This window comes from Dermacentor albipictus, chromosome 3 (genome assembly GCF_038994185.2).
Source record: "Dermacentor albipictus isolate Rhodes 1998 colony chromosome 3, USDA_Dalb.pri_finalv2, whole genome shotgun sequence".
NCBI lineage: Eukaryota > Metazoa > Arthropoda > Arachnida > Ixodida > Ixodidae > Dermacentor > Dermacentor albipictus.
Window position 1 is genome coordinate 120138452 of NC_091823.1, and position 25135 is coordinate 120163586.

Sequence of the window (25135 nt, forward strand, 5' to 3'; positions counted from 1 at the left end):
CTTTCTGCTTTTGCTGCTTTGTTTGTATTTGTGTTGTCCAGCCTGCTTGGACCTCAGTGAGCAGTATTGAAGGAACAATAAATGAATTCATGGTTGTTATATGTAATGAATTATTTGTAATCAATTAGGTATTTCGTAATCTTTTAATCAACGATTACATTGTTTACTTTGTAAAGTTAATTGTAATTCAATTACTTTTAATTATTAATTACATGTAACCAGCATTTTCGACGAAACAAGCTATAACAGGCGACGCAGCTTTGAGCACCTAAATTTGGCGAGAACAGTGCCCAAAGGGATGAGAACATGTATGTGGCCTACCTCTTTTCAATAATCGATATACTGAAGCTACGCTTCGATTACGTGAACATAAAAGGCTTGCAGATTTGTACACGTCTCTTGATATTCCACCCTTTAAACTTTTCTCTCATAACGAATCTATCTTCCTATCCCTACTCAAAGCACTTCTAACTGCCTGCGTAGGCGCTGTGGGCTCCTGCGTGATTCTTCTTCGCTTAGTGCACTTCTCTGATCTAGGCAAACTTTCTTGACCGTTGAACGCATATTTTTCTATTTGAACACTATGCGTGATGCATACAAATCATTTTTCATTCGATTGTAACCCACGAACAACATTATTAGGCAGGAATATTACGCAGCTTTATATTAAGTTACATTACAGATTTTACCACCTTTCCGAGGAACGTGAATGTTTGCTGGCGGCACTTCAGATCAGTTCCACGTCAAAATGGAAAACGGGTGAAGGGTGCCGGGTTGGGGTCTACCAGATATTGGCCCGCAGACGGTTCGATAACAATGGTCACTTCGGGCGTCGATGCCGCGAAATCGCCTATGGACAACTTTTTTCCGTTTTTCGCGGACCTTATGGCAGCGCCTTCAGCGAACTTCAGGGACAATGCCAGGTCTGCACTTCACAGATGACCCACACCCGAGAATCGCCGCATTGAGTAACAATGCACAATCTTGTGAGCAAGGTGTTCGTACAGCTCTTCTCGCCAGCGCGCACAACGAGCGAACTTATGCAGATGTCTCCGCATTAACAATAAATATCTATCTCTCTCTCTTCGCAAGAAAAGGAGGGAAGCATTGAGTAAGCTTCATTGTGATACAGGTACAGGCCAAAGCTCAACGTACGTACAATCGTCGTACGCACGCCTTACGGCGACGAGCTCACGCGCGATACGGAAACAATGATAATGGTCCCGTGAACCGGCATATGGGTATCCCTATGCCCTGCATGAATACTTATATTGTAACGACACATGTAAAGATTTATTTTTTTTTCTTTCAAACATATACAGCTACAGCTGGCGCTAGTTGATAACAAGCTCTTCATATCAAGATCAGCTACGGGCTGTCCAGAGGGTCCACAATGAAGCCATAAGGCTCGGCCTGGCGGTGCCGACGTGGACTCGGCCCGCCTCGGTCTGAAAAGACCGGGCTTCAGGACACTAATAAAGTTTTGTGAATGAATTAATACAGCTACAGCTGTATGAAACCGCCTTCGTTCCCGGATCACGAACACTAAGTCATCGGGTGCCAACAATGTAATTGAGGAGTGTGGACTCGTGCTCATTCTGTCTGCCGTTTCACAGAGCAAAGGTAACTGTTATCGCGAAGGAAGAAGGAAGTTGAAGAGGCAGAATACCGGCGCGACGGAGACCACAGGAATTGATAGCTGATGCTCGGACCCCGGACTTTTCCACACCGAGCTGCGTATACCATCCGTATGCTGCATTGAGCTCATGCAGGGCTCCCATAATAGACATGTGGCTGGTATCCAATTTCTTCGCACCAATGAAAATCGGTTAGAGGTAAATAAATTTAGGCCTAGATTGCTACCCCGAATTACGCGGAACATTCTGCGAAGGAAAAAGAAGCGGCGGCAGGGAAGAAAAAAGGAAGTTAATTTGTTTGTTAAAGAAATAACAATAGTTATAGAGAAACCCCACCTGTGCAGTGTGTCTGTGCATACTACTTCTATATATTTACGCTCTCCTTCTGCAGTCGCTTCATAGTAAAGTTCACGTAACTTTTTTTTTTTTACAAACACTGTTCAAGAGTAAGAACAGTCTGAACACTCGTGACGGAATATTGAAACGGGGGTTATTTCTTGTACCGCTTCCTACTCAGAGGCTAAACCTTGGCGTGCACCAACGCGTATAAGCCGTGCCGTACATGATCGGTATGGAAGCGAGCAATCGGGCGGTCAATGTTACCTTTTCCGAGAATCCGGCCTTCCGGAGCATGGGCGGCAGGTAGACGAAGCATCCGCAGGCACACAGGTGTGCACCGAAGGCCACCAGGTTGATGCCCACGATCCAAGGCAGCTGCCGCCATGACCGGGAGCTCATCGCCGCCGCCGACCCGCTGTCGGTAGTGTTGCTGCTGGTGCTGCACGAACAAGAGGCCAGAAACCGGAATGCTTGTCAATAAAATGCGTGCGTGCCTACGCAGGAAAGCTGCACTACTGACTCTTTGCAAGACTTACGAGTGAGGACTATCCAAACTACATACACGAACGCGTTCGCGTATGTAGTTCGAAAATGTTCGAAGAAAGGTTTTATGTTCACCGCTCTCCCGTTCTTCCTCAAGTTTCGCAGACAGATCTTATTTTTCGGAGTCTACGTCGTTCAGTTAACAATGGGCGCGGTTTTTTGCCAAGATACTAAGAAAAAAATGTAACGTTGCTTTCGTTTATCGGGATTCAAGCTTCTGCCTCGAGGGCTGTAGCATGAACTCGTGACACAAACCGCAGTCCAGGCACCCACTGCGTTTTACGTGGCAAAAGCACAGTCCAACCGACTGGAGGATGTCGCATGCCATGTATCGCTTGCACACTGTGGCCCGGCAGGGCAACAGAAGGTTAAGAAAAACGTCGTTCATACGTGAACTTCGGTTTCAAACGTTCAACGAGGTTGCGATTCACTTGAACGTGCTTCACAGAGCTCCGGCCGACGAGTAACAGCAAATTGCGCAACTGTGTCGTTAAAATGTAAATTTAGTCGTCAGATGTTTCATGGACGTCGGATACATTCCAACTTGTAATTTTTAAAACGCGCAACAGTCCTATCCCTCTCAAGCTGACGGTCCGACGGGGTTATAAATCATATAGACCGTCTCTCTCTCTCTCTCTCTCTCTCTCTGTGTGTGTGTGGGTGTGCGTGTGTGCGTGTCCGTGTGTGTGTGACCGCTCTCAGAGAGTGCGGTGCCGTGGCTTGAACACTGGGTATAGGCTGACATTGTTGCAGGCACCATGATGCTCAGCTGGCGGCCAAGTAATATAGTTGTCTGGCCAAGAAATACAACACGAATTCTCCAAACGTACTAGTGCTATTTTAATACTTGGCTACAGGTAGGTTTAGGAAGGTTTAGCTTGGCGATCGAGGCTGACAACTGCTGCGCCAGGAGGCCTCTTGAATCATTAAAGCGGTGCGTTCCCACGTGTCAACCAAACCAGCCTCTCAGAGGAACTCGCAAAGACCTGGATCTTCCTTAATTGCGAGCTATAATTGACACTTCTGGGAGCACAAAATATTGCAGAGACGCTTGGGAGAGTCCTTCTTTCGCACGTTCTGAAGAAGAGCGTCTCTTCATCTCGGTACTCTGGGCACGGCCACACAAAGCGTTCAATGTCTCTTGTCTCGTCGTGTGCAGTACACTTCGGAGAATCGGCACACGCCGTCTTAATCGAGTACTGACAGGACAATTTCCGATTGTTCATTTTTTACGTTACATGATGCAACCTCTAAATCCCAGAAAAGATACTCGCCGACTCCAAAGCGGCATAAATAATTTAGTGTTATACCTTTCCAACACCCACTTTTTACGTTGTTTATACTTCTCACGTCACGGCGCAGACATTGGTCGACATTGGTCACGTGGGAGCATGACATTGCAGGGTTTTGACACTCGCTTCGGCTCGCTCGGTGGTCTGCTATGCTGCTACAACGGGCCTCGCAATGAGTATCAGCATACAGGAGGCAACCAAGCGAGCTGCTGCGAGTGTCCAAACACTGCACTGTCGTGCTCCCACGTGACCAATTTCTGCGCCGTGACGTAACGACACAGTAAATTCCTGGTGAATGAAACCGAAGTTGGCTGTTCAGAACATATTATATTAAATTATTTAGGGGCTCTCTAAGGCTTGCAAGAGTTTTTCTGCATTTTAGAGGGCTACAACCGTCAACCAGTTAAAAACATCAAGACAGTGCTTATTCAAATAACTATGTTGGTGTGCAACCAGCTACTGTCCTTATGGCGAGTTGGTGAACACAAATTGCATTGCAACAGCGCTACTGGGGCGAGGACATACGAAAGCAGGAACAGGAGATGGCGCTGACTTCACAGTTATTCGTTGTTGGGAAAAAAGAAAAAATAACCCTTATCACGTACACAAAAGAAAATTAAAGAAATTGTTGCGTAAAAATGAAAAATATTGTGGTCCTGTCATGCAGCTTCTGGTCCTTTAGGTCGATGAGGCTTTTCATATTATTAGGAAAGCTGACACTTGTGTTCGTCAAGCGTGTGTCGCTCTAGGTGATAAAGAACTTCGATATCTTTCGGGCACTTTCAAATTACCCTAGGTTTAACATTTGTTTGTGCCGCTGTTCCGATCTCAATCCCTTCCTAATTTTCACTCACCCATTTCTCATTTAGTTATGCGCAACCTGTACTATCATCTATGTTGTGCACAGTTTATTGATTCACTTCAATGAGAACGCGCCAGCTGTTAGCCTTGCGGTGTGTGCCCTGTATGTGCGTGATCAGAGTTTTCAACAACGTGCTTTTTTTTTTACAGCCAAGCTGTTAGCCTCTAGTTGATCGGGATTTTTCGTGGCGTGCTCACCCGAAAACGGGCTGCTGCAGTAGGGGTTTGTGTTTGAGTTTCCGCGTAACAGAATTAGGCTTTCTCGCATATTCGTATGACAATCCGATGCTATCATGTCTGCAGTTTGTACGCAAGTCATACCTTACCAATTTTCTGACACAGTTCACTTTGAAAAATTCAGTTAGTTCAATAACGCGCTTGCGCCAGGTCGAGGCCTACAAAACTGTGGATGAGTGAGGCTGCACCTCTAACGGCAGCTGGAAAAGAGCTTTGGCTTTCGGTTTCCGGCTAACAGAATTATGTTGTCTCGTATAGGCTTATTACGATCCGAAGCTACCATGTCCGCAGCTTGTGTGCAAGTCGTACCTTGCGCATTTACTGACGAAATTTACTTTTGAACGTGAATCTAGTTCAATAAGGCACTTGCGCGTGTCGGACGGCCTGAAGAACGAGGATGCATGCTGCACTTCCGCGCATGCGCGTGCGCGCGTTATGTACGTCGCCTGTGGTGGTGGTGCTTGTCTAACTTCCGCACCAGCTTCGCTGTACATCTACTTTCACAAGGTGGAATGGCGGCGGACTTTTAGAAAAAAGAAAGGCACTGAGTGCAGTTATCTTAGCCATGGTTAAATTGTCAGTGTAAAGAAATGTCAACGTGATCAATACATGCACAGCGGCGGCTATTGTGTTCAGCCTTTAAGCAGTGAGGTCACGGGCTCGACTCTCCGGCGCGGCGGCTGCCTTGCAACGAGATAGGACGCAACACTCGTGTACCAAGTCTCGCACGCGCGTACTGACGGGTGACCGCACAGAATATAACTAAATTGGTTCAGAGTGGTGAAGTATTCTTTAGAAAAAAACGTATATTTTCATTCACTTAGCACGAAAATGTTTATTACCATGCGGATAACGTCAAGGTCAGATTTTAGTTTTCCTCAACTTCGCGCCATTCCTCACGGCGCTGGTGCGTGACTGCGGCGTGACGGATTTGAAGTTATTTTCTCGCATTTGGGCCGAAATTCTCGGAACCTGCATGCTGAGTCATCGCTTCGTTTGGAACGTAAAATGACGATGTATCAATAACCGCTCACTTATCCAAACCACGTAGGACGCTGTGAACATTCACGGCGTCGCAAGAGGCTGGCGTACAGCGACTTCAAAAGGTCATCGCCACCTGTCTCGTTCTTGCGAATTTTTCCGGATTACGAAGCCACTGATGACGGTACGCGAAAGCTTTTCGGCATCCGACATAAGGAATCTATATTAAACGACATAACTTCGTATTGCCTCCTTAACGCCTTAATGCCCATGTAGATCGAGTTGATCTGGTGGTGTGAACAACGGCGTCTTATATTGTGTGTTGCTTTGTGTCCAATCACTCAGTCAATCGAACAATGAATCAGTGCCTGCCACATGGAGGTTTTAATTTCAAAGAAGCTTGGTGCAGCGGATTCTCCGTGGTTCCGTTCTTCCTCAGTTTCTCGATATGTGACTTAGTGACACTCCGTCCCTAATTTTGACACCGTAAGTTGGTAATAATTGTGTGAAAAGCTTTCTTCGGACAAGAAATTTTCTATATATTATGGAAATACGAGACATGGCTCATTCTGAGGCGAGGAACGTACGCGACTATACTGAGACGCCACAATGCAAAACGACTAACACGTTGTTTACCCCCACGAATTACAACGGCGAGCGAAGAAAAAAAAACAAAATGACATCAACGGAGCGTGGAGCTATGTGTCACACGGCAAACTTTGCGTGGGCTCGCTCTGTTGACGCAGTAACGACGGTGACGCAGGCGTCATAAATTATTATTATTATTATTATTTTTTTTGCTTTAGTACCGCGCTCCACAGGCTATAGCGGAGTTAGGCTCTTTTCAGCCGCCTAACGCTTAACTGTCACAGCTAACGAGCGCACACACGCCGCTCATAAAAGTAACGTCTATAGAACGTCTGCGGAAGTGATCCTATAGACGCTCACCCTTCAGGTTTTAACGACTTTATGACGACGACGGAATGGCGAAGAGGGAACGTCGTCGACGGAACGGTATGAATACGAATGGTCATACGGAAACCGGTATATGACGACTATGGCAAAACCGGGGCATATTGATACCGATGCGAAGAGAAGTTGTTAATCAAACGCTACGCAAATGATTGCGATGTGTAAAGTCGTGCTCATTTTCACCCCATCCAACGCACATTATCGCCTAATGTTTATGTTTATGCACTACACGGTTCACACTGCACCCTTCAAAAGCTACGCAGAAATGCCTGATCAGGCCGATAAGCAGTGCGAGACGTCCTCGCAGAATGTGACGATGACAAAGGCGATGTGCGATTATTGTTGCGGGAAGAATGGTTAAGATAGGTGTATGCACATTGACTCACGACAAATATGTAAATAAACTTAACGGATTTGTGCTCCTAGCGTCACAGTGGCAGATACTCATCCGGAGGGCATTGCCCGAGAATCGACTCATGCGCCATGGCACAAGAGGGGGGTAGCCCAAATATGAGAAAATCAAAGACGCTGGCGAATGTGATGCGTTAAACTTTCTTTTTCCGTTTTGGAGAAGCTGAGAATAGTTCAGGCGTTGGCTAATTATGTAACTATACCGGAACGCAAGAAAGAAAATCTAGGTATCTCCAAGCAACGGCACAATATTACCTTGGTTCTGTCGAACTACGTGGCATATGCATATTTTCAAATCATGGTGCACAATAGTTGGGACACCCTGTGTATCGAACATTTTGCCGCGCACAAACAAACACTCGAAAGCTTCCGATTTCGATCGCATAAAAGCTGCTCTAAACAGAAGCCAGGACATCTTCGATACACTTCCTGCGGAGCTAATGGCAATTTTACAAATCAATACCTTCGTAAGCTACGGACGAAATTATACATATATTTGCAGTTGGAGCAGTCGGCACATTTCTTTCATTAGACAATGTTAAAAAGAGACGTCCACTACTTTGAACAAATTTGAGACACAGTATCGTTTCTTTCTTCACAGTTGACTGATACAACAAGCGACCAGAAATATCACGGGCACTGGGTCACAGACGTACGGACACTCGTAAAACAGACGCAAGCGAAAACGGTCGCTCGCTGTCGTACAAATTCGACGCTCACCCCTTTCGTTCGGGTCAGTGGCATTCATTGGCTCCGGCTGCGCGGAATGAAGCAAAACAGAGCCAATTTGTCAGTTGAAGAGGCGTCACGGGACCTCCGAAAGCATCATCATCAGGAGACGAAGGTCCGGGCCCACACGCGACGTTGACAAGTCAGTCGCGCTCGCCCGCGCTCGCCGCGTGAGAGCTGTACGAGACCGCGTCGACGGCGCGAGTATTATGCAAATGAGCAAGCTACTCAGAAGTAGCCAACAAACGGCCGAGGCGAGGCGGCAAAAGAAACGAGCGGAAACATGTCGCGGGCTCGAACACAAGAGAGTCTAAAACGCGTCGCAGCAGGCGCGCGTCGTAACGAGCTCAAAAGCGGCGTTCCGCACGCGGGCGCGACTCCGAAAAAGAGCGCGCGAGCCCCGCCAGCTGCCACGTGCTGGAAACGAATTTCACGCGGCGGTCGCCTCCTTTCGCCTCGTCTCAAAGCCTGGCAGCGGCGACCGCGGCGGTGGCCCGGGCCGCGGGGGCCGTGGCGAAGATACGCTCACCCGCGCGGTCTCTTGCTTGTTTACCGCTAAGTGGGGGAAACTGGCTCGGCTGCTTCCTGTCGCGCGACGGCGAAAAGCTTTCCTGCAAATTCGGCCCTGCGGGGCGCGACCGCAGCCGCGTAACGCGCATGTGTTTCCGAAATCTTGACTCGCGCCCACCGATCGCAAGCCTGGAAACTCGAAGCGTACATAGGCGGTACATTCTATATAGCAATCACTCTCGAGGAATATACGTCCCTGCTTTCCCTTTCTTTCCTCCTCCTCCTCCTCCTCCTCCACGGGGATGTACGGTCCTTTGGCGAGTTCTTGCTAGATTCGGCTCCGGACACGTGGACGTCCACGAGCGACAGCGTTCGTGGCGCTGTGCCAACACGGTGGCCTGGACAGTGCCGGCTGGGAGCACTGTTGGTCGTGTAAACACGCCGACGTCTTCGAAGCCGGGTCAGGCGAAATCTCGCGAAAGCGATCGTATATCCCTGAAAGTAACTGCTCCACAATACTGTCTCAGCGCCTGAGATTTGACGGCTCCGGGAACTGTCGCAATGTGCATGGTTGGCTATTTACATGGCTGCTTTTCTCAATAGAATGTGGTTACTATAACGGAGTCTATATACAGTTCCCCGTACTTCTTCGAAAGTGTAGAGTGGTACGGTACTTCTCAAGTAGTAGGTTGTTGAATAAAGACTGATGCTCTGAAAATCTGCGTTTACGGAAAAATTATTCATCGACGCATTTATCCCTTTACACATTCTCCACAGTAAGTGAAATCAACGCATTCCGCCGTTTCTACCATGCCTATATATATGGATAATATGAGTCAAGGCATCTTCTGACAGTTACCTAATTATAGCATCCAATGTGTTACCTACAGTTTGCTTATGTCAAAGAAATGCCAATCTTTTCCGTGAGCAACGGAAAACAGCCGGAAAGTGTCGCATCTGGACTGCAAAACGGGTAAGGTGATCGCCCTCTACGTGGGGGATCACCTTCTGATAGCATCATTTATGTCTACAATTTACTCCTACATCTTGCATAATTTCAAGGATTAGACCCTTACACCTACATTATTACATAGTTGCACCTACATACACCAAGTATGTAGGTGCAATGAGTGGCTAATCCCCGCCAGCAGCTGCTAACTTTGTAATTGCGCCTAAACTATTTACAAACACGAACTAAACGAAGAAAATGGTCTGTAGCTTTACTCGGGCACCCCGTTCCTCTCGCTTCATAAGATTCTCGTACGAACAAATTTGCGGCCAGAAACGACAGCGAAATAATGCTACACTGTATTTAGCTCTGACCCACAGTTTCATCTTGCAGCTGCCTAGCGTAGCCTACGAGTTAGCTGCGACCGGTAACGAAGGGAAGAAAAGCGCCTAGCAGACGACATGCCGACTCTACGCGAAGGAAGACCACTCTTGTCACACATGTCCCCGACGATTCTGCTGTGCCTGCTGCTAGGAGCATTAAATGGACGAGCATGTCAGCCTTATCGGGACTCGATGTTTACGTTCACTACAAGGCCGTGTTACCACCAGGAGGAGCAAAAAAAAAAAGCGCAATCAAAGTATCTGCCATGGGAGTTGAAATCGGGACCGGGCCGTGCCCCTTAGCGTGCCGTGCCCCTTTGCACGCGAGCCGCTCGCGGTGGTGCGGTGTGGTCCTTCGTGTGTTGCTCGCATTCCACGCGTAAGCCGTGGGCGCTGGCTGCTTCAATATCGCCGAGACCTTCCGCTCCCACAAGTTGGCCTTTCTCTGCCTCTTTCCTCACCTTGAAAACTCGCGCCGAAACCACAGCTCCCTCTCCACACTCACGGCTCCGTGCGCATGCCCAAGGCGCGGTATACTGATGTAATGAGGGCGAAGGAGATGTATCCACGCGAAAAGTGCTGTTCTTTGTCCCGCGGCGACACACACACCTGCAGCTGAACTCGGCAGCGAGAACCGGTCGGTAGGGGAACGCATCGAGAAAATTGCTAAAGTAGAGTAAAGCCACAAAGAGAAACTTTCGAGAGTGCCACGGGCCTCGGCGATCCATTATTACTGTCCCCGGTCACCTTCCACGGCTCTGTTAGAGCAGCTGCTACTGCTGTCGCCGACATCCCACGGCGGGGAAGCACGTGGGCGAGCTATGCGAGCGTGGCCGCCGCCGGCTGACCGTCAGGTCGGCCGCGCGTCGGCACTGCCTATAGAGGATTGATTGCCAGAGCGGAAAATCCCGCGCGAGTGAGCTTGGGTTGTATCTAGGGACGGTCGGTGCCGACTGGGCTAACAAAGAAATGACCAAGCAAATTTAAGATAGAGAGATGAATGTATATAATAATAATAATAATAATAATAATAATAATAATAATAATAATAATAATAAGCTTCATTTCCATCAAAACGATGGAGGGGCCGTGGGTAAAAGCTGCTGAACAGCTTGACTAGAGCTGTTCAGCAGCTTCTATATATATATATATATATCGAGAGAGAGAGAGAGATAAAGATATTAGGTGTATGAAACAAATCCAAAAGTTGGCATGCAGCGCGTTTAGAGAACGTGCAGTCTAAAGGGCAGAGGAGCACGATAAACTGAATGCAAGAAAATTCTATATAATCACAAAGTACAGGAGAAACGAGGAGAGCACAAGAAAGCAGAGCGCGCTACGCGGCGTATATGTAGTGCGGAACCGGAATATCGTAACATCGACAGGTGGTAAAAGCAGTAAGGTTCAAAAGGGCGCGGAACAGCAGAATGTGGCGACGTTCAATAAAGGAACGCTGTAGGGGCTAAAGTAAAGCGTTAACCAGCACGTGAATAGAGATTACGACAATCGAGATCATTAGATTGGAGCGGAACGAAATAAATATGGGAATACCCTCAGGTGACTTGAGTGAGGTTGATATGGTCGAGAGATGCAGATAACGCGAGAGTCGGCAAGTCAACCAGCGCCTGAGTGAACGAGTAGCCGATGGAATCCGCGAGATGTACGAACTTAGTTTTATCGGGAAAAAATCTACAGACTTCAGCGATTTCGCCGCGTCTAAGAGCTCATTTACTGGCACACCAGAAGCTTCTCCCAGTGGACTCCGCCACATTCACAAGAACCTCTTTTTGATGCACGCAACTCCGTCCGTTCTGCAACTGTACTGAATGATGTCATCCCCGAAATACATAGACAGTCCATGACACATGATACACACACGATAGACCTGAGACACGAGTCTCAGGATTTGCATTGCGGTACGCCGGCAGCCTGACTTCGTGCTGGCTTTGGTGGTTAAATTTCCAGCGTTTGGGTAAAGCAAGAAATCCATACTGTACAACAATGCTCCCGTAACGGGCCTGCGTTTAAGGAGCTCGGAGACGTGGTGACATGTGATATCTACGCGTAATATCTGGCATCTGGTCATATCGAGAATATCTCTCTCTCTCTCTCTCTCTCTCTCTCTCTCTCTCTCTCTCTCTCTCTCTCTCTCTACGCTACAAAACTGTTCGCACTAGCGAATGCCAGCCAATTATGACGTTTGACGTATTATCAACGAAAGTGGCGCGCCCACTACAAACGGCAAGTTATGTACGAATATCTTTCTCAGTTCATCCCCTGATTTTCAAAACTAGTTCTCTTCCGCGGGCATGCATGCCGCTTTGACTCCAAATGACACATCGTCATTTTATTTTCGCCAATAATTGACGTTTACTATGAAGCATGAGGGACATGGCGTACGCTGGGTAATAGTGGGTCCGCCACCATGTTATTGCATTCCGAATAAATTAATTGCTGAAATCGCCTTTCACTCAGTCTGATCTCACATCGAGGAGAAATAGTTAGCTAGTGTTCATGACAATTATTTGGTCATTTTCTTCATGCTGGAAACACAGTGCTAAAATTGAGAGACAGAAACGAGAGGAAGGAAGGAAGGGAAAAGTGGAGAAAGAAATGCAGGGAGGTTAACCAGTTTAGCTCAACCGGTTTGCTACCCTACACATGGTAGCGGGATGGGGAGGATGAAAGATGGGGAGGAGAGAGAGAGAGCACATAACACAGCACCCACATCTTCACTTACAGCCCGTCACTCTTGCGCGGTACGTGACATCACTGTCACAGCCGCTTGTCCAAGCTCGTCTCTTTCATAAACCGAAGTAGTACCTTCGTCGCCTTCAGCTGCGATGTCTTCTGTCGGCGATATGTGAAAATAGCTGCAACTGACAATGGTCTCTTGTCAAGGTGCGCTAGAACGGACGCCTGGGACTGTCCCTGAACCTTATATTCAGGACAGTCGCAAATAATGCGTTCTAGCGTCTCCTCGCAACGACAGGCACTAAAGGACATACGTTCTGTGTCATTATCATAATGGGCGTTGCGTCCTTGAGTTTCTTCTTGTATCCATGTCCTAATTTTTTCGCTGCTTTTTTAACATGAATTCATACCAACTCGCTTAGCCGTCAGCCTGCGTCCTTTTCTTATATTTATTTTTTGCACACAATTGTTTGGAACAACGACGCCAACGTTGTCAAGGGAATGCTTACATTCTCCTTTCTGTACGGCGTCACGCAGTAAATGACATAAGCTGCACGGAGCCCTGCCTTCTAAACGTCCCTAGGCGAACATCTGTGCGGCAGCGTGTCGTAGCCGCTGTTCACGAAGTTGCGTCACGAAGTTCACGAGCAATGCGTCTGCAGGCGATACAAGGAATTGCTGTGTAAATAAGCAAAAGCGACACGCAAGCGACGCTAAATGCGCAAGAGCCCAGCGACACCTCTAAAATTACCGCTCTCGTCTCAACTCGAAAGGCATCGAGACCTTCCTGAACAAGAAGATGACGAGCGAAGGCAAAACACGCACGCCTTAAACGAGAGCAAAGTATGGAAATAAGCTCTAAATCGAACGTTACAAAGGCGCGCATGTGAGAAAAGAGCCGCTTGACGGCAAGGTCATATAGTTGCGAGACTGTCCCAAAGGAAAAATCGCGTAGTGTGCGCACATCCGACAGCAGCCTTCTATAATTTATGTTACTGCGTGACGTTTAGGCACAAAAGCTCAAGTGAGACGCAGCCAGTACCCCCCCCCCCCCTTCCCCCAATAAAGAGGTTCCTCGTGCCGGCCATCATACCGCTAGTTGTATTCCTCTACTGTTATTCAATACTTTTCGCTCCACAAAATAAGACAGAAAGGAGTAACTTAAGATCCACGTGGACACATCGTAAAGTCCAACCTAACCACGCGTTTCGCTGGGACACGCCCTAACAGGCAAGACACAAATTTGCCGGCTCCGTCGACCATTTCACATAGAGTGGGGCCGGGGAGATTCGTTATGCCGTCCTTCGCTCCTCAGGTTCGTCGTGTTCGTCAGCGATTCTGAGCCGCCAAAATGGCGCCACTGACGTCACAGAAACTGCAAATTACGCCGAGGGCACATAAACGCAGCGTCCCGAGATGTAAAGCCAAGCTTTCACTGTTTCATACTGGTAGTTCTTTATAACCAGTCTGTCCCGTAACCACCGCAACACCTCACCGCGGTAATCACAAGATATGGTCGCCGTCCCGCGCAATGAAGCTTCGACGCGAGAAAATAACCAGTCAATATTATCGCGGTCGTTATTTCATTACGTCGCACGTGAAAGCCGCAAAATGTCGGTGGTAATAGGGTAGCAGCAGCTTACACCTTACACATTACAGTGCAGAGAAGCTATGTGACTTCGCGTTGTGGGCTACTTAAGTCGCTCAGAACAATCGCGACGAAAGCCCCGTCACTTTTTCCAACCACGAGACGGTAAGATCAATTTGCGCAGCAAAGCAATTTAAACGTCTCACAATGAGTCGGTGCCAGGCGCAAAGGCGCAAAATTCACTGCCCGTATTGACTATTCATCTGCCTGATGCCTGCCGTGGTGGCGCATTATTTGGCGACGACGTCCTGCTTCTGAGCGCGAGGTTGCCGGTTCGACTCTCGACCCCGGAACAGAATGCAAGAGCACTTCTGCACCGAGCTTTTGGTGAACGTTATGGGGCACTGCTAGACATTTTTTTTTTTTTCGAAAGACGGTTTAAAACGAGAAACACGTTGGCCGTGTGCACAGAATGCTGCCGCGAGCATGCGTGCGAGTCAAATGTTAATCCGGTAGTTATCAATCTCCCATTATAGATGGCAGGCTTTCTCCTGAGGCTTTCGAGACCCCCTGCATTGCGCCCCGCCTGCGATGTCATATACCAGCGCGACATCTCATAGACATTAGCCAATGGGCGCTTGTGCATGATCATGAGTAACTTGGGAAAGAAGGGTCCCCCGCGCATGCACACCTGAGGTCGGGGAAGAAGCAGTCATGAATGCGTCGCGCCTGTCCTGTCATTGTTCTTTCTCTCTCTCTCTCTTTGGCCGTACCTGGCCCTTGCGGCATGAAACGTTGATTCATTTCTCTCTCTCTCTCTCCTACTTATTTTTTTTTCTCCCGCAGCTTCGACAAACGCCAAATTTGAAGAGCTACAGTAACAGCACTGTGGAAAAAAAATAAAGCAGGTAAATCCACAGCGTTCATTGGCATATTTAATGGCATTTTTTAATAATTTGTGTATCTTTCTTTATGTTTGAGCGCTTCAGTTACAGTGTGTCATTAAGTAAGCGTGTTCTCCTGCTGCCAGGGCAACGCAAAGCAGTTAACGTCGCCTCCTACGGGTGCCCTGCAGCCAGTTAAGCCGCCGACCTTGCCATATGAAAAAATTGGTGTCCGCTTGCTGGGTCCCTTCCCCAAGTCTGCTACCGTACGTCGCTGATTTATTGTGTGTGTGGACTATCTGACCTGATGTACTGTGACGGCGGTGCTCGTTTCGGCTACAGCAGCTGACGTTTCATGTTTCCTGCTGTTCTCCGTGATTGTCCGTCACGGTGCTCCAAGCGTTGTGATTACAACTTAATCACAAAACGTCGTGATTACGTTTTTGAAGAACTACTACGTCTTTGTAGATGCGATTACCGACCCTCGAACCCTTACCACCCGCGAACAAACGGCCTCACTGAGCGCACGAATCGCGCGCTGACCAATATGCTTGCCATGTAGGTTTCCACGAATAACAAAAATTTGAGTTCTATTTCACCATTTGTTACGTACGCTTACAATACTGCCAAATATATGAAGTCACAGGTTATGCGCCTTTCTTTCTTCTCTGTGCTCGTAACCATCAAAGCTTCATCGATACCATCCTTCTCCATATGATGTCTCATCGATAGGCCACGCTTCAAGTCGTACCGAAGAAGCCCGTCGTCTGGCCCCGCCTCAGGACTCTCCCCTCTCAAGATCGTGCCAAGGCTCGCTATGACGTTCGACATATGCTCGTCACATTTGCTCCTGGGGACATTTAGCTTTGGACACCTGTACGAAAAAGAGGTCTGTACACAAAATTTCTGTCACAGTACACCGGCGCATACGTCATACTGAAACGCTTGAGTAACGTGACGTACGTGATTGCAAGAGTGACTTCGCACAACCGGCTGTAACGCAAAACGCAAGGTGTACATCGCCCGACTCAAACTGTGCCACCATCTGGCTATGGAACTCGCTCAGAGAGCTTCGTCTGCCCCCGGAGAAACTGCTACGCTGCACAACACAGCCGAAAGCAGAGATGCACGGCTGCACGAACAGCCGAAGGGCCCGGCCGCTGCCTGTTGGGCTTTGCATGACCGTCCTGTCCCTTGTACTACGCTAACCATGTATTACCTTGTAAATAAACCCATCCCACCCCATCCTATATATATATATATATATATATATAGAGGTCACCCCACCAAAATGCGGTCGAGTTCGGACCCGCGACCTCCATCACAGCAGTGCAACACCATGGCTACTGGATTACCACGTCGGTACGGCATAAAAGGGCACGTCAGCGGTAAGGTACTGAAATTAGCATATAGCTTTATTTGTTTAAATATGGCGTTAAAGTAAGGAGATCGCCTTATAAAAACACGAGGCTGAAAAATAAATGAAACGAAAACGCAGCAGCATTCAGTAACGAATAAACGGAATTAAAAAGCGTGGATACTTTACTTTCTTTTTTTCCTCTACACAGGGGGGGGTGTACCGTCAAGTAATTAGCTACGCCTCGAGGAGCACGTCACGCCGGAGTCGAGCGCCACACGTTGAAGCGCCAAAATACGAACGAGAACTAAAAAATACAAACGCCCTAGCATCACGCCTCGGCGACAGCGGAGTCAAGAAGGTCAAGCGGTCGTGACCGTTATGACAAGCCCAATTCGCATGCACTTCGCACTGTCACGACACGCGCCGAGTCTTCGGGGAAATTCCTTTGTGCTCGGCGCTTCTTGACGACGAATTTTGATTCGTGCAGTTGTACAGTTCCTCTTTGCGGTCGATTTGAGCTGCCTCTTACGAGAGAAGTAGCAAGAACATCTCCGATATGCGACGTCGCGAAGCTCGTGCCTTCGCAAAATACAATTAGTGCGCTCCCAAACGCCAACTCCGACATTTTTATTCATGGGCGCATACTACACCCTGCAAGGACTCTCCACGACATTATCTTGATAATTAATACGCCAATGTGATAGCTCGGCTAACTTGAGGACATAACTCTTTCATTATCAACGTCTACACCCTATCTCACTGAGGGTGGGGGAAAGTGAGCTACACGCACAGAAAGAACGCTACTGAGGAAGGAGTTGCTGCACTGACAAAGACGTTTCCTTTCCTGAACACGTTGGCTCCGTTTACAATCCCTGTTCGACCGCATTTTATCGCTTCAAGCCTCAGCCTTCTTGGGAACTCATTTATTATTCATATTCCTGCTCTCGCCGGCACATAAATATAGTGGGAGTGTCAGCGATTTGTTTCACATGGCAATAGACCAATTGCTGCCCATTACATTTCCGTGATGTAACGTGTCGGCGAAGTTCCCGCATATGCGCGTGATATTTTCAAACATGCATCAAATAGCCTGGAAACTCACTGGTGGCTTCCTAGACTGCAACAGCTCGATTATTACGGTGGAATTAAGAAGGAATGTAACTTCCTCCTGCAGAGTGCACGTTATAGTTGGGCTGATGCCGACACGCCTTGGTGATAGGCCACTGTCAGAAGAGACAGCCTCGGTATGCCGACATGAACTCTCGTCGCACCGAAAGTCGGTCAATGCTTTGTTGACCTTTCTACGTGGCAGTGGCCCATTAGAAAGACTGTAATGATCCCGTCCCTTTCTTTTTTTCTTTTTCACGCCTTTCTTTTTGTTCCCGCTCTTTTTTCCGTCTTTACTTCCCCTTTCAATTCCCGTGTGCAGGGTAACAAACGGGAGGCCTGAGGTCTGGTTAACCTCGCTGCTTTTCTCCCATTTGCATCTCTCCCTCTCTCTGTCTCTCTCTCTCTCTCTCTCTGAGCTTGTATGCTTCTAGTAAATTAGTAAACTAGTAAACTAGTACTTTTACAATGTCCGTCGCAACGCGCGCCCTTAGTCTATTGCTGCTCTGATATCTTAGTCTCCAGATCCAGTATGCGTGGATATTTTTCTTGCTTTTTCCCTAAATCGCAGTTAAACTTTTTTTAATGAATTATCGCCATAGGACTTCCCTCAGGAATGTTGTGCGCCGTTTCGTAATTTTAATCGTTCCCTTTTCTCCCACTGCAGCTACCAAATTAACAATGCCGGAACACTTTTCCATTTACTGTTTATTCGGAGACGAGATTCTGCCGATCCACTGAAAAATTACCGACGATTACGTTACTTCCTAATGCGAAATTTGAGCGCAGCAAATAAGCTGTTTCACCTTTTCGATAGATTGAGGCAAAGAAATCGAGCAACACATGTATGCGCTATCACAGAATTTTTTTTTATTTTTCACACGTATTCCTTTAACAAAGACTCCACTAACAGTTCTTGACAGTCATGAAGGAAGCTTTGTGGTCGGAGAAATAGGCTGATATATGTTCGACTTGGTACACCAATGCTTGATTCTCAAAGACGAGATCTATACAAGTGCCTCGCGAGGTTGTCACAGCCGTGGGACGCGTTACGAGCGAGAGGAACGGGATGTTCTCCCGCATTCTCCCACAACCCGAGACTCGCAGGAAGAGGGGGGAGGGGGGCGGCGTGTACACCCAGCGGCAAACGATGGGGGCAGAAGCGCGCGCAGCAAGCGGACAACACGATAAAGGGAGGAGGGAAGAGATAGCAGCGACTGACTGATGCCGCTGACGCCGATAGTGACTCAACCCCTATCCGCCACACAAGAACAGGGGGGGGGGGGGGGGGGACCCTTTCGTCCTCTTTCTGCATGGCGGCGACGGTGTTCTATGCAGTCAAGTTATCTTGAATCTCTAGCGGCGCCAGCGGCATCCAGCGGTATCAGTCGGTCGCTGCTAGCGCTGGGGGGATGAAAGGGGGGCGGAGCTGGTTACGAGGCCGACGACAACGCCGACGCGAAACCCAGGAACGGACGCCAAAGAGCTGCGCTCTAAAACGAGAAGCCGACGTACCGCTCGACACAAGCACACTGCGCGCGCAACACGAGGCAGGAAGCATTCGGCAACCCTCCTTCGGCATACAGGAAATGAACACTGGCGTGCCACTGCAACAGTGTGATCCTTCGCGGTGATCGATGGCGTCTTTCGAAGCCGCACACGCGCCTGACGCAAGACGATTAGCCAGATAATTATCCTTCCGTCAAGCTGCGACGAGCGCGCTAGGGAGCCAGACTTGTTCAATTAAGGCGCCAGTCTCACGGTGATATCAGCCGACGGTTAAGTGCGAGACAAGCGCTGACGTGTAACCGCTAGTTTCACGTCACTCGGTAAAAAAAAAAAAAAAAAAACGGACGCGGGAGCTGCTTTTGGTGGCGACATTGCGGCGAATGCGCACAAGGCGGTGATCGATGTCCTTTCTCTCGTGAAGACATCGTTACAGCAAACACTGTTTTGGGAACCGTACATGGCCCCTGGTGATGCAGGCTGTCTTTTGACAACGCAGTGATCGATGTAGATGACGCATCACGGCCCCCCCGCGGCTTCCAGCGGCCGCCACCAGAGGGAAACGTAAGCAGTCCCAGTCTCACGTGGCGTCGACGAGTAACAAAATCGGTGCGGTCGACAGCGGTGGAAGTTCCTAGTCAGATCCTTAACACTGGGCGATAGCAGCAACAAACCATGTCTTCGATAATGACTTCTGTACCATTCGTTCAGAGTCTCAGAGTACGACTGGCCAGACGACAGATACGCAACGAATGTGTGTTCTCCGTTGTCGCAGGACATCTGTCCACTTTCTGAAGAGTGATCTAAGGCACTCGTACCAACGGATTTCGGTGGGATGACAACGACGCGTCAGTGCTTGCGGAATGTGAGCGCATGACCTCTTAAGGCGTTCACGGCAGGCTTCAATGCTCTAAACTTGTTTTTTCAGAGCCCGCCGTACAGCTTTATGTTGTTGATTTTTTTTCCTTTGTCCATATTTCTTATCAAGTTATTATTATAGTACGCTTACTCTCACCTGAACTCTTCATTCTAGCCAAACCTGCTTGAATGGCCGCCCTGACTTCTTTACCTGTGTACGATCTCTCGACCGTAATAAGTGAGCGAGGTCGGAAGTATTGCAGCAGGGTTGCTGAGGTCGCCAGTTGATAGCTTTGTTGTGACTTTGACGAGGAGAGGATATGAGGGAGTCAAGTGAAAAAAAGACCGCGAAAGTGATGGTGGTGGCGTAGAGAGTTCAGCACGAATTATCATATCAGCACGAATTAACCAGGCCAAAAGGAATGTACAGAACACCCCGATCGCTTCAACACGGCAGCGCAGACAAGGCTGCGGCAGCTGGAGGACGCTAAAACAGGGACAGCTACCCCAAGCGATCGCCTTGGACAAGACGCTGTATTCAGCAGTGACAAGTGCCACTCACATGTAGCGCGCTCGATAAACATGTGGGTCGGGCAGAAATGCGTCGTCCTTCCGCATCCGGGCTACGCAAATGATCCACGCTCCAAACGAACCAAAGAAGCTGCCGCGACGACGCCCATGTAGCACAAAGGGCGCGTCTATGTTACGGTAAACACTATGCAGAAGCAATCATATCGCAGTGGGAGCACGGTCAACAAGGGCAGTTGGTGAAGCATGAGGTAAGAAATCTAGCGTACGTATCTGTCCCGCCAATCTTCTGGCCGGAAGGTAACGTTCAAAGTTCGCGGATGTTTACAGCATCGCATTTCAAACGAACCGCTAATGATCTGTTTCGGTGTAAGAGCTGCTTTAACCGGGAAGCTGTTGGATAGGCTATAGTTATGTCCTGTTCTCAATAGTTATAAAAATACAGAGAGAGAATTCACCATATGCGTAAGCACGTAAACATGTACACACTACACCAACGCGAAAATTGCGTTTAAGCAAACGTGCAGACACGAAACAAAACAATGAGGCAGGGTTACACGGTAAAATTGTAGATAAAAAATGTTGGCCTGAACGCGTGATCACGTCTCGGTAGGTTTTAGCGCCACCCAGCGGCGCACTAAGCCCCAACTCTTGCGAAAAAAAGAAATATAATAAAACGGGTGTATGAAAACAACACGGACGAACCCGCCACGGTGGCTTAGCGGCTAAAGTGCTGCGCTGCTAAGCAGGAGGTCGCGCGGTCAGATCCGGGCCTCGGCGGCCGCATTTCCATCGGGCCGAAATGCAAAAAACGCCCGTCCGCGTCCCGTCCATTGGGGGCACGTTAAAGAGCCCTTGGTTGGCAAAATTAATCCGAAGTCGCCCAATACGGCGTGCCTGATAATAAGACCGTGGTTTCGGCACGCAAAACTCCAGAATTCATTCATTCAACAACGTCCACACAGCTGCCGTACTCAGCTTACAACGAGGAGAGAGAGAGAGAGAGAAAGGGGATGGGCAATGCAGGGAGGTTAACCGAGTAAGATTCTGTTTTGTTACCCTGCTCTGGGGCAAGGGTAAGCTGTAACGCGAATGAAAAAATAACTGAAGTTGCATATGACAAGAAAGTGCGCAAATATAGGGTCGCAAAAGCACCAAAAAAAAAATCCCGCATCAATTAAGACCTACCGGGAACTAAATACACTCAGACGCCCTCATAACGAAGTGCACGGGATGTCCAAAATTCTTCGCTATGAAGGTCACTTCGTTGCAAAAGTCGCACACACACTGCCGCTCACAATCAAGCAGGCTAAGCAAGCTTTACAATACTAAACTTTTGCTCATGGTTAATTCAAGAAATATATATCTAAGTGAAGTGGCAGATTTCTTTGTCAAGCACACTTTGTCCCGCAGAATCCGTGACTGCAGGCAGCCTTATTTACACCGAGGTTCACCGCTGGCTCCGCAGCGAAACGCAGCAGCTGTACACAAAGAAAAGAAGCTGTGATCTTCGAGTGCCCCAAATTGCCTCGACTAGCCGTCAAAATTATTAGTTCGTTCATAGGCTCTTCGTCACTGTGTAGTCTTCGTTAACATTCACGCCCTTTTCGTTTTAGGTGGCTTTTTTTTAATATTTGGGGTTTTACGTGCCAAAACCACTTTCTGATTATGAGGCACGCCGTAGTGGAGGACTCCGGAAATTTGGACCACCTGGGGTTCTTTAACGTGCACCTAAATCTAAGCACACGGGTGTTTTCTCATTTCACCCCCATCGAAATGCGGCCGCCATGGCCGGGATTCGATCCCCCGACCTCGTGCTCGGCAGCCCAACACCATAGCCATTTAGGTGGCTTTGAAGACGTTCTCGGTCGTCAGCTAGGATTACGTCATCGTGTTGTCATCAACTGCGACGTACTTGTTGCCCGTCGTGACACGTTAAAACAAGCAGCGTGCGATTTGAGCGATTCCTGAAGCAGTGCAGCCAGCCTTCTTCTCACATCGGCAACGCTCATGAGGTGTGCCGCTAGCGTGGCTATTAGCGTTAGCGCAAAGCGCACCTCGGTGACATCTTTGGAGCGCAGAGGTGACACCGCTACCCGGGCTTTCCATGTACACCAGCAAATCAGCCGTCGCGGAAACGTAAATTACTTCGTTGTACACGATAAATTCATGATTACGTCGCGCTGAGTTTTGATTGAGTTTCAATTGCGTTGAGTTTTGATTGAGTTTTGCTGAGTTAGGCATTACGGAACGTAACGGTGAACGTGTAACAACTAGCCGATTTCGTTTGCTTTGCACGCTAATTTGTTGCAGTGGTCTTCGTTGTAGAGGTCTTCACAACACGTATCGAAAGCAGGAATTCGTCCGGGACATAATAAATCCTTTGTTTTAGAGATTATTTCGCTATAGAGGCATTTGTTGTGGAGGCATTCTACTGTATGTTGTTCCGAGTCACTCAAGTACAGACTACGCTAACAGGTCTTGCGTTGAGCTCACTTTCAGAGGCGCGAGGTAGGAAGGGGATGGGCGGGGGGGGGGGGGGGGAAGCGCGATGCGGACGGTTTTGCGGCGACGTGGTTTGGCTTGGCGAAGGCTTGTTGAGTGACGTCATGCCTCCTTTTGCTGATTCTTTCTTTCATCCGTGCTAGCATGTGAACCATTGTGAACTATTAAATAGGTCAGGTGACCGTTGATCGCGGCGGTTCCACCAACTGCGTCACAGCGCCATTAGCGTACACCGAGTAAATTTAACGAAGTGCAGACGTCGCTTCCTTGCACAAAAGCGCGCCTAACGATCGAAGATATGTGAGCATCTACATTTCCCCAGAATGCCCACTGATGAATTGTAATTTCTTCACAGGCGCGAGAGACGGTGCTGACTGTGCTTTTCTTTGCTTTCAAAGAACAGCGGAGTCTATTAAAGGGAAGCTGAAAGGTTTTCCAGAAAAAATGAGTGAACATCTGTACATAATGGTATTCAACCCTCCGAATTCGAATATCGTATCGAAATTGAGTGAAAGAAAGCGCAAATATATTTTATTTCGACGAAAAGTGCAGCAGCGGACACGCCCAGCTCGCGCGTCTCGTTTCCGCCTGTGATTGGTCGGTGCGCCTCGTGACGTCAACTCTGCCGCTGCCGACCGCTGCGGCTACACATGAAGCGCGGTGCCAGGTAGTTTGGTGCTGTTTTTCTGAGACGGTAATGGAAAATTTAGAGAGACTGCGTTTTTCTGAGGAGTTCGGCGTTACTCCCTACATGTACGAGCCGATTGCGAAGAGCCGGCCTCTCGAAGTAGCAAACGATGCTGGTGCGAGCAGTGCTTTCGACGCGAACGAAAGCAAAGTCTTGGGATCTCCTCGTGTTGGAAATGCTCTTTGGTGAGTATGTTTTTTGCAAAGCGATCTAGTGATCTCGCCGATCTTTCGCCGATCTAGTGAGCTCGTTTCCGGTCAAACAACTGTAGTGTTGTGTTCCTGCATGCTTCCTCGTGGAACGTATGCGGGGTTGCGATCGTCGGCATTTGTGCGCGGTCCAAAGCTGTCGGCAATCTACAAAGATGGTTTAAAAGCGTGAAAAGCTTCCCGGCTCATGCAGTACGTGTAGTGACCTTCATCTGTTGACTACCAGTCACGTTGATTACCGCTCACGTTGACTACCACGCACGTTGACTACCACTCTACATACACGCAGACGCACCAACAAAGGAATGCAGGGTCGATCGAAGCAGATTACGATGGCACGCACGCAGAAACAAGCGCGGTCAGGCACGGTCGCGGACGCTGCGAAGGAACGAAGCAGAGTTGACGTCACAACACCGCGGTTTCCGGTCTCCGCTCCGCTCGCTCATTCAAAGGGGGGCGGAGCTACAGCGCAATTTCAACCGACGATTACGTCGCTCCTAATTGAAACAAAAAACCCAAATTTTACCTACATGGTTTATAAGGTTCCCGCATCCGTATATGAGCGTCTTATTGAATTCGACCGACTCTTCAGCTTCCCTTTAATGTTTTTGCTGCCGAGCGTAGGAGCATAAAGACAAACAGGGCCTCCCACATTCACCCATAAAGTTTGTCTTCAAATGTAACATGGAAGGTAGCAATAAGTGCGTGATCGTTACCGTGTGTGAGGACAACTTGTCGAAAACTTCAGTAGGTTCATTAACTTCGTCATAACGGCAGTTTATCGAATGCAGCGACACCAGCGGTAACAAGAATCAGCGCGACGTCCCTGCAGCAGTTTAAATCTTTCTACCGCGTTAGCGTTAAGGAGTCCGTGTGGCAGAAAATCCAGCGTCGGCGTCTCGCGCCCGGCGTCCGGCATTGGACGTAGCCCAGTCAAAAATAATTCCGCACCAATTTCCGCGTTACGCAAACCCAACCACTCTTCTACCACCATAGTTGCTCAAGCCTTGTTTTTCATTCTTTACAGTGTTCTTGCTCGGAATTTCGAGAACGGCAGCCCACGAACAAATCTAAAGGAAGAAAACACCGACAGCGCATGTCCTTTATGTTAGCTCTTCTCAGACTGAAGTATTAAAAGTTCCAAAGAGTAAAAGATTGAGCCACGCGAGAGGCCGCGTTTCTACCAGAAAGCTCGTCTTCGTGCATTTTCTTTTTTTTAATTCACTGCACCGCAGTCTTAATGAACGCCACTTCTAGCAATAAATATACAGAAAGAAAAATAATTACGAAAGTCCTCGCGCCACCGCGGCGACAGTAGAAACAAGAAGTGGGACCAAATCCTGACGTCATGCTGACTGATAGCT

At 48.5% G+C, this 25135-nt stretch overlaps 1 protein-coding gene across 5 annotated transcripts in view; it reads right to left on the reverse strand.

Moving 5' to 3' along the window:
- Positions 1–25135, reverse strand: part of LOC135919483 (solute carrier family 45 member 3-like) — a 161168-nt gene that overhangs the window by 37029 nt on the left and 99004 nt on the right. For all 5 annotated transcript variants that reach the window (XM_065453337.2, XM_065453335.2, XM_065453341.2 and 2 more), the window contains one exon: positions 2241–2415. In XM_065453337.2, the coding sequence (XP_065309409.2) occupies positions 2241–2415 (175 nt within the window). The remainder of the gene's footprint in view (positions 1–2240; positions 2416–25135) is intronic.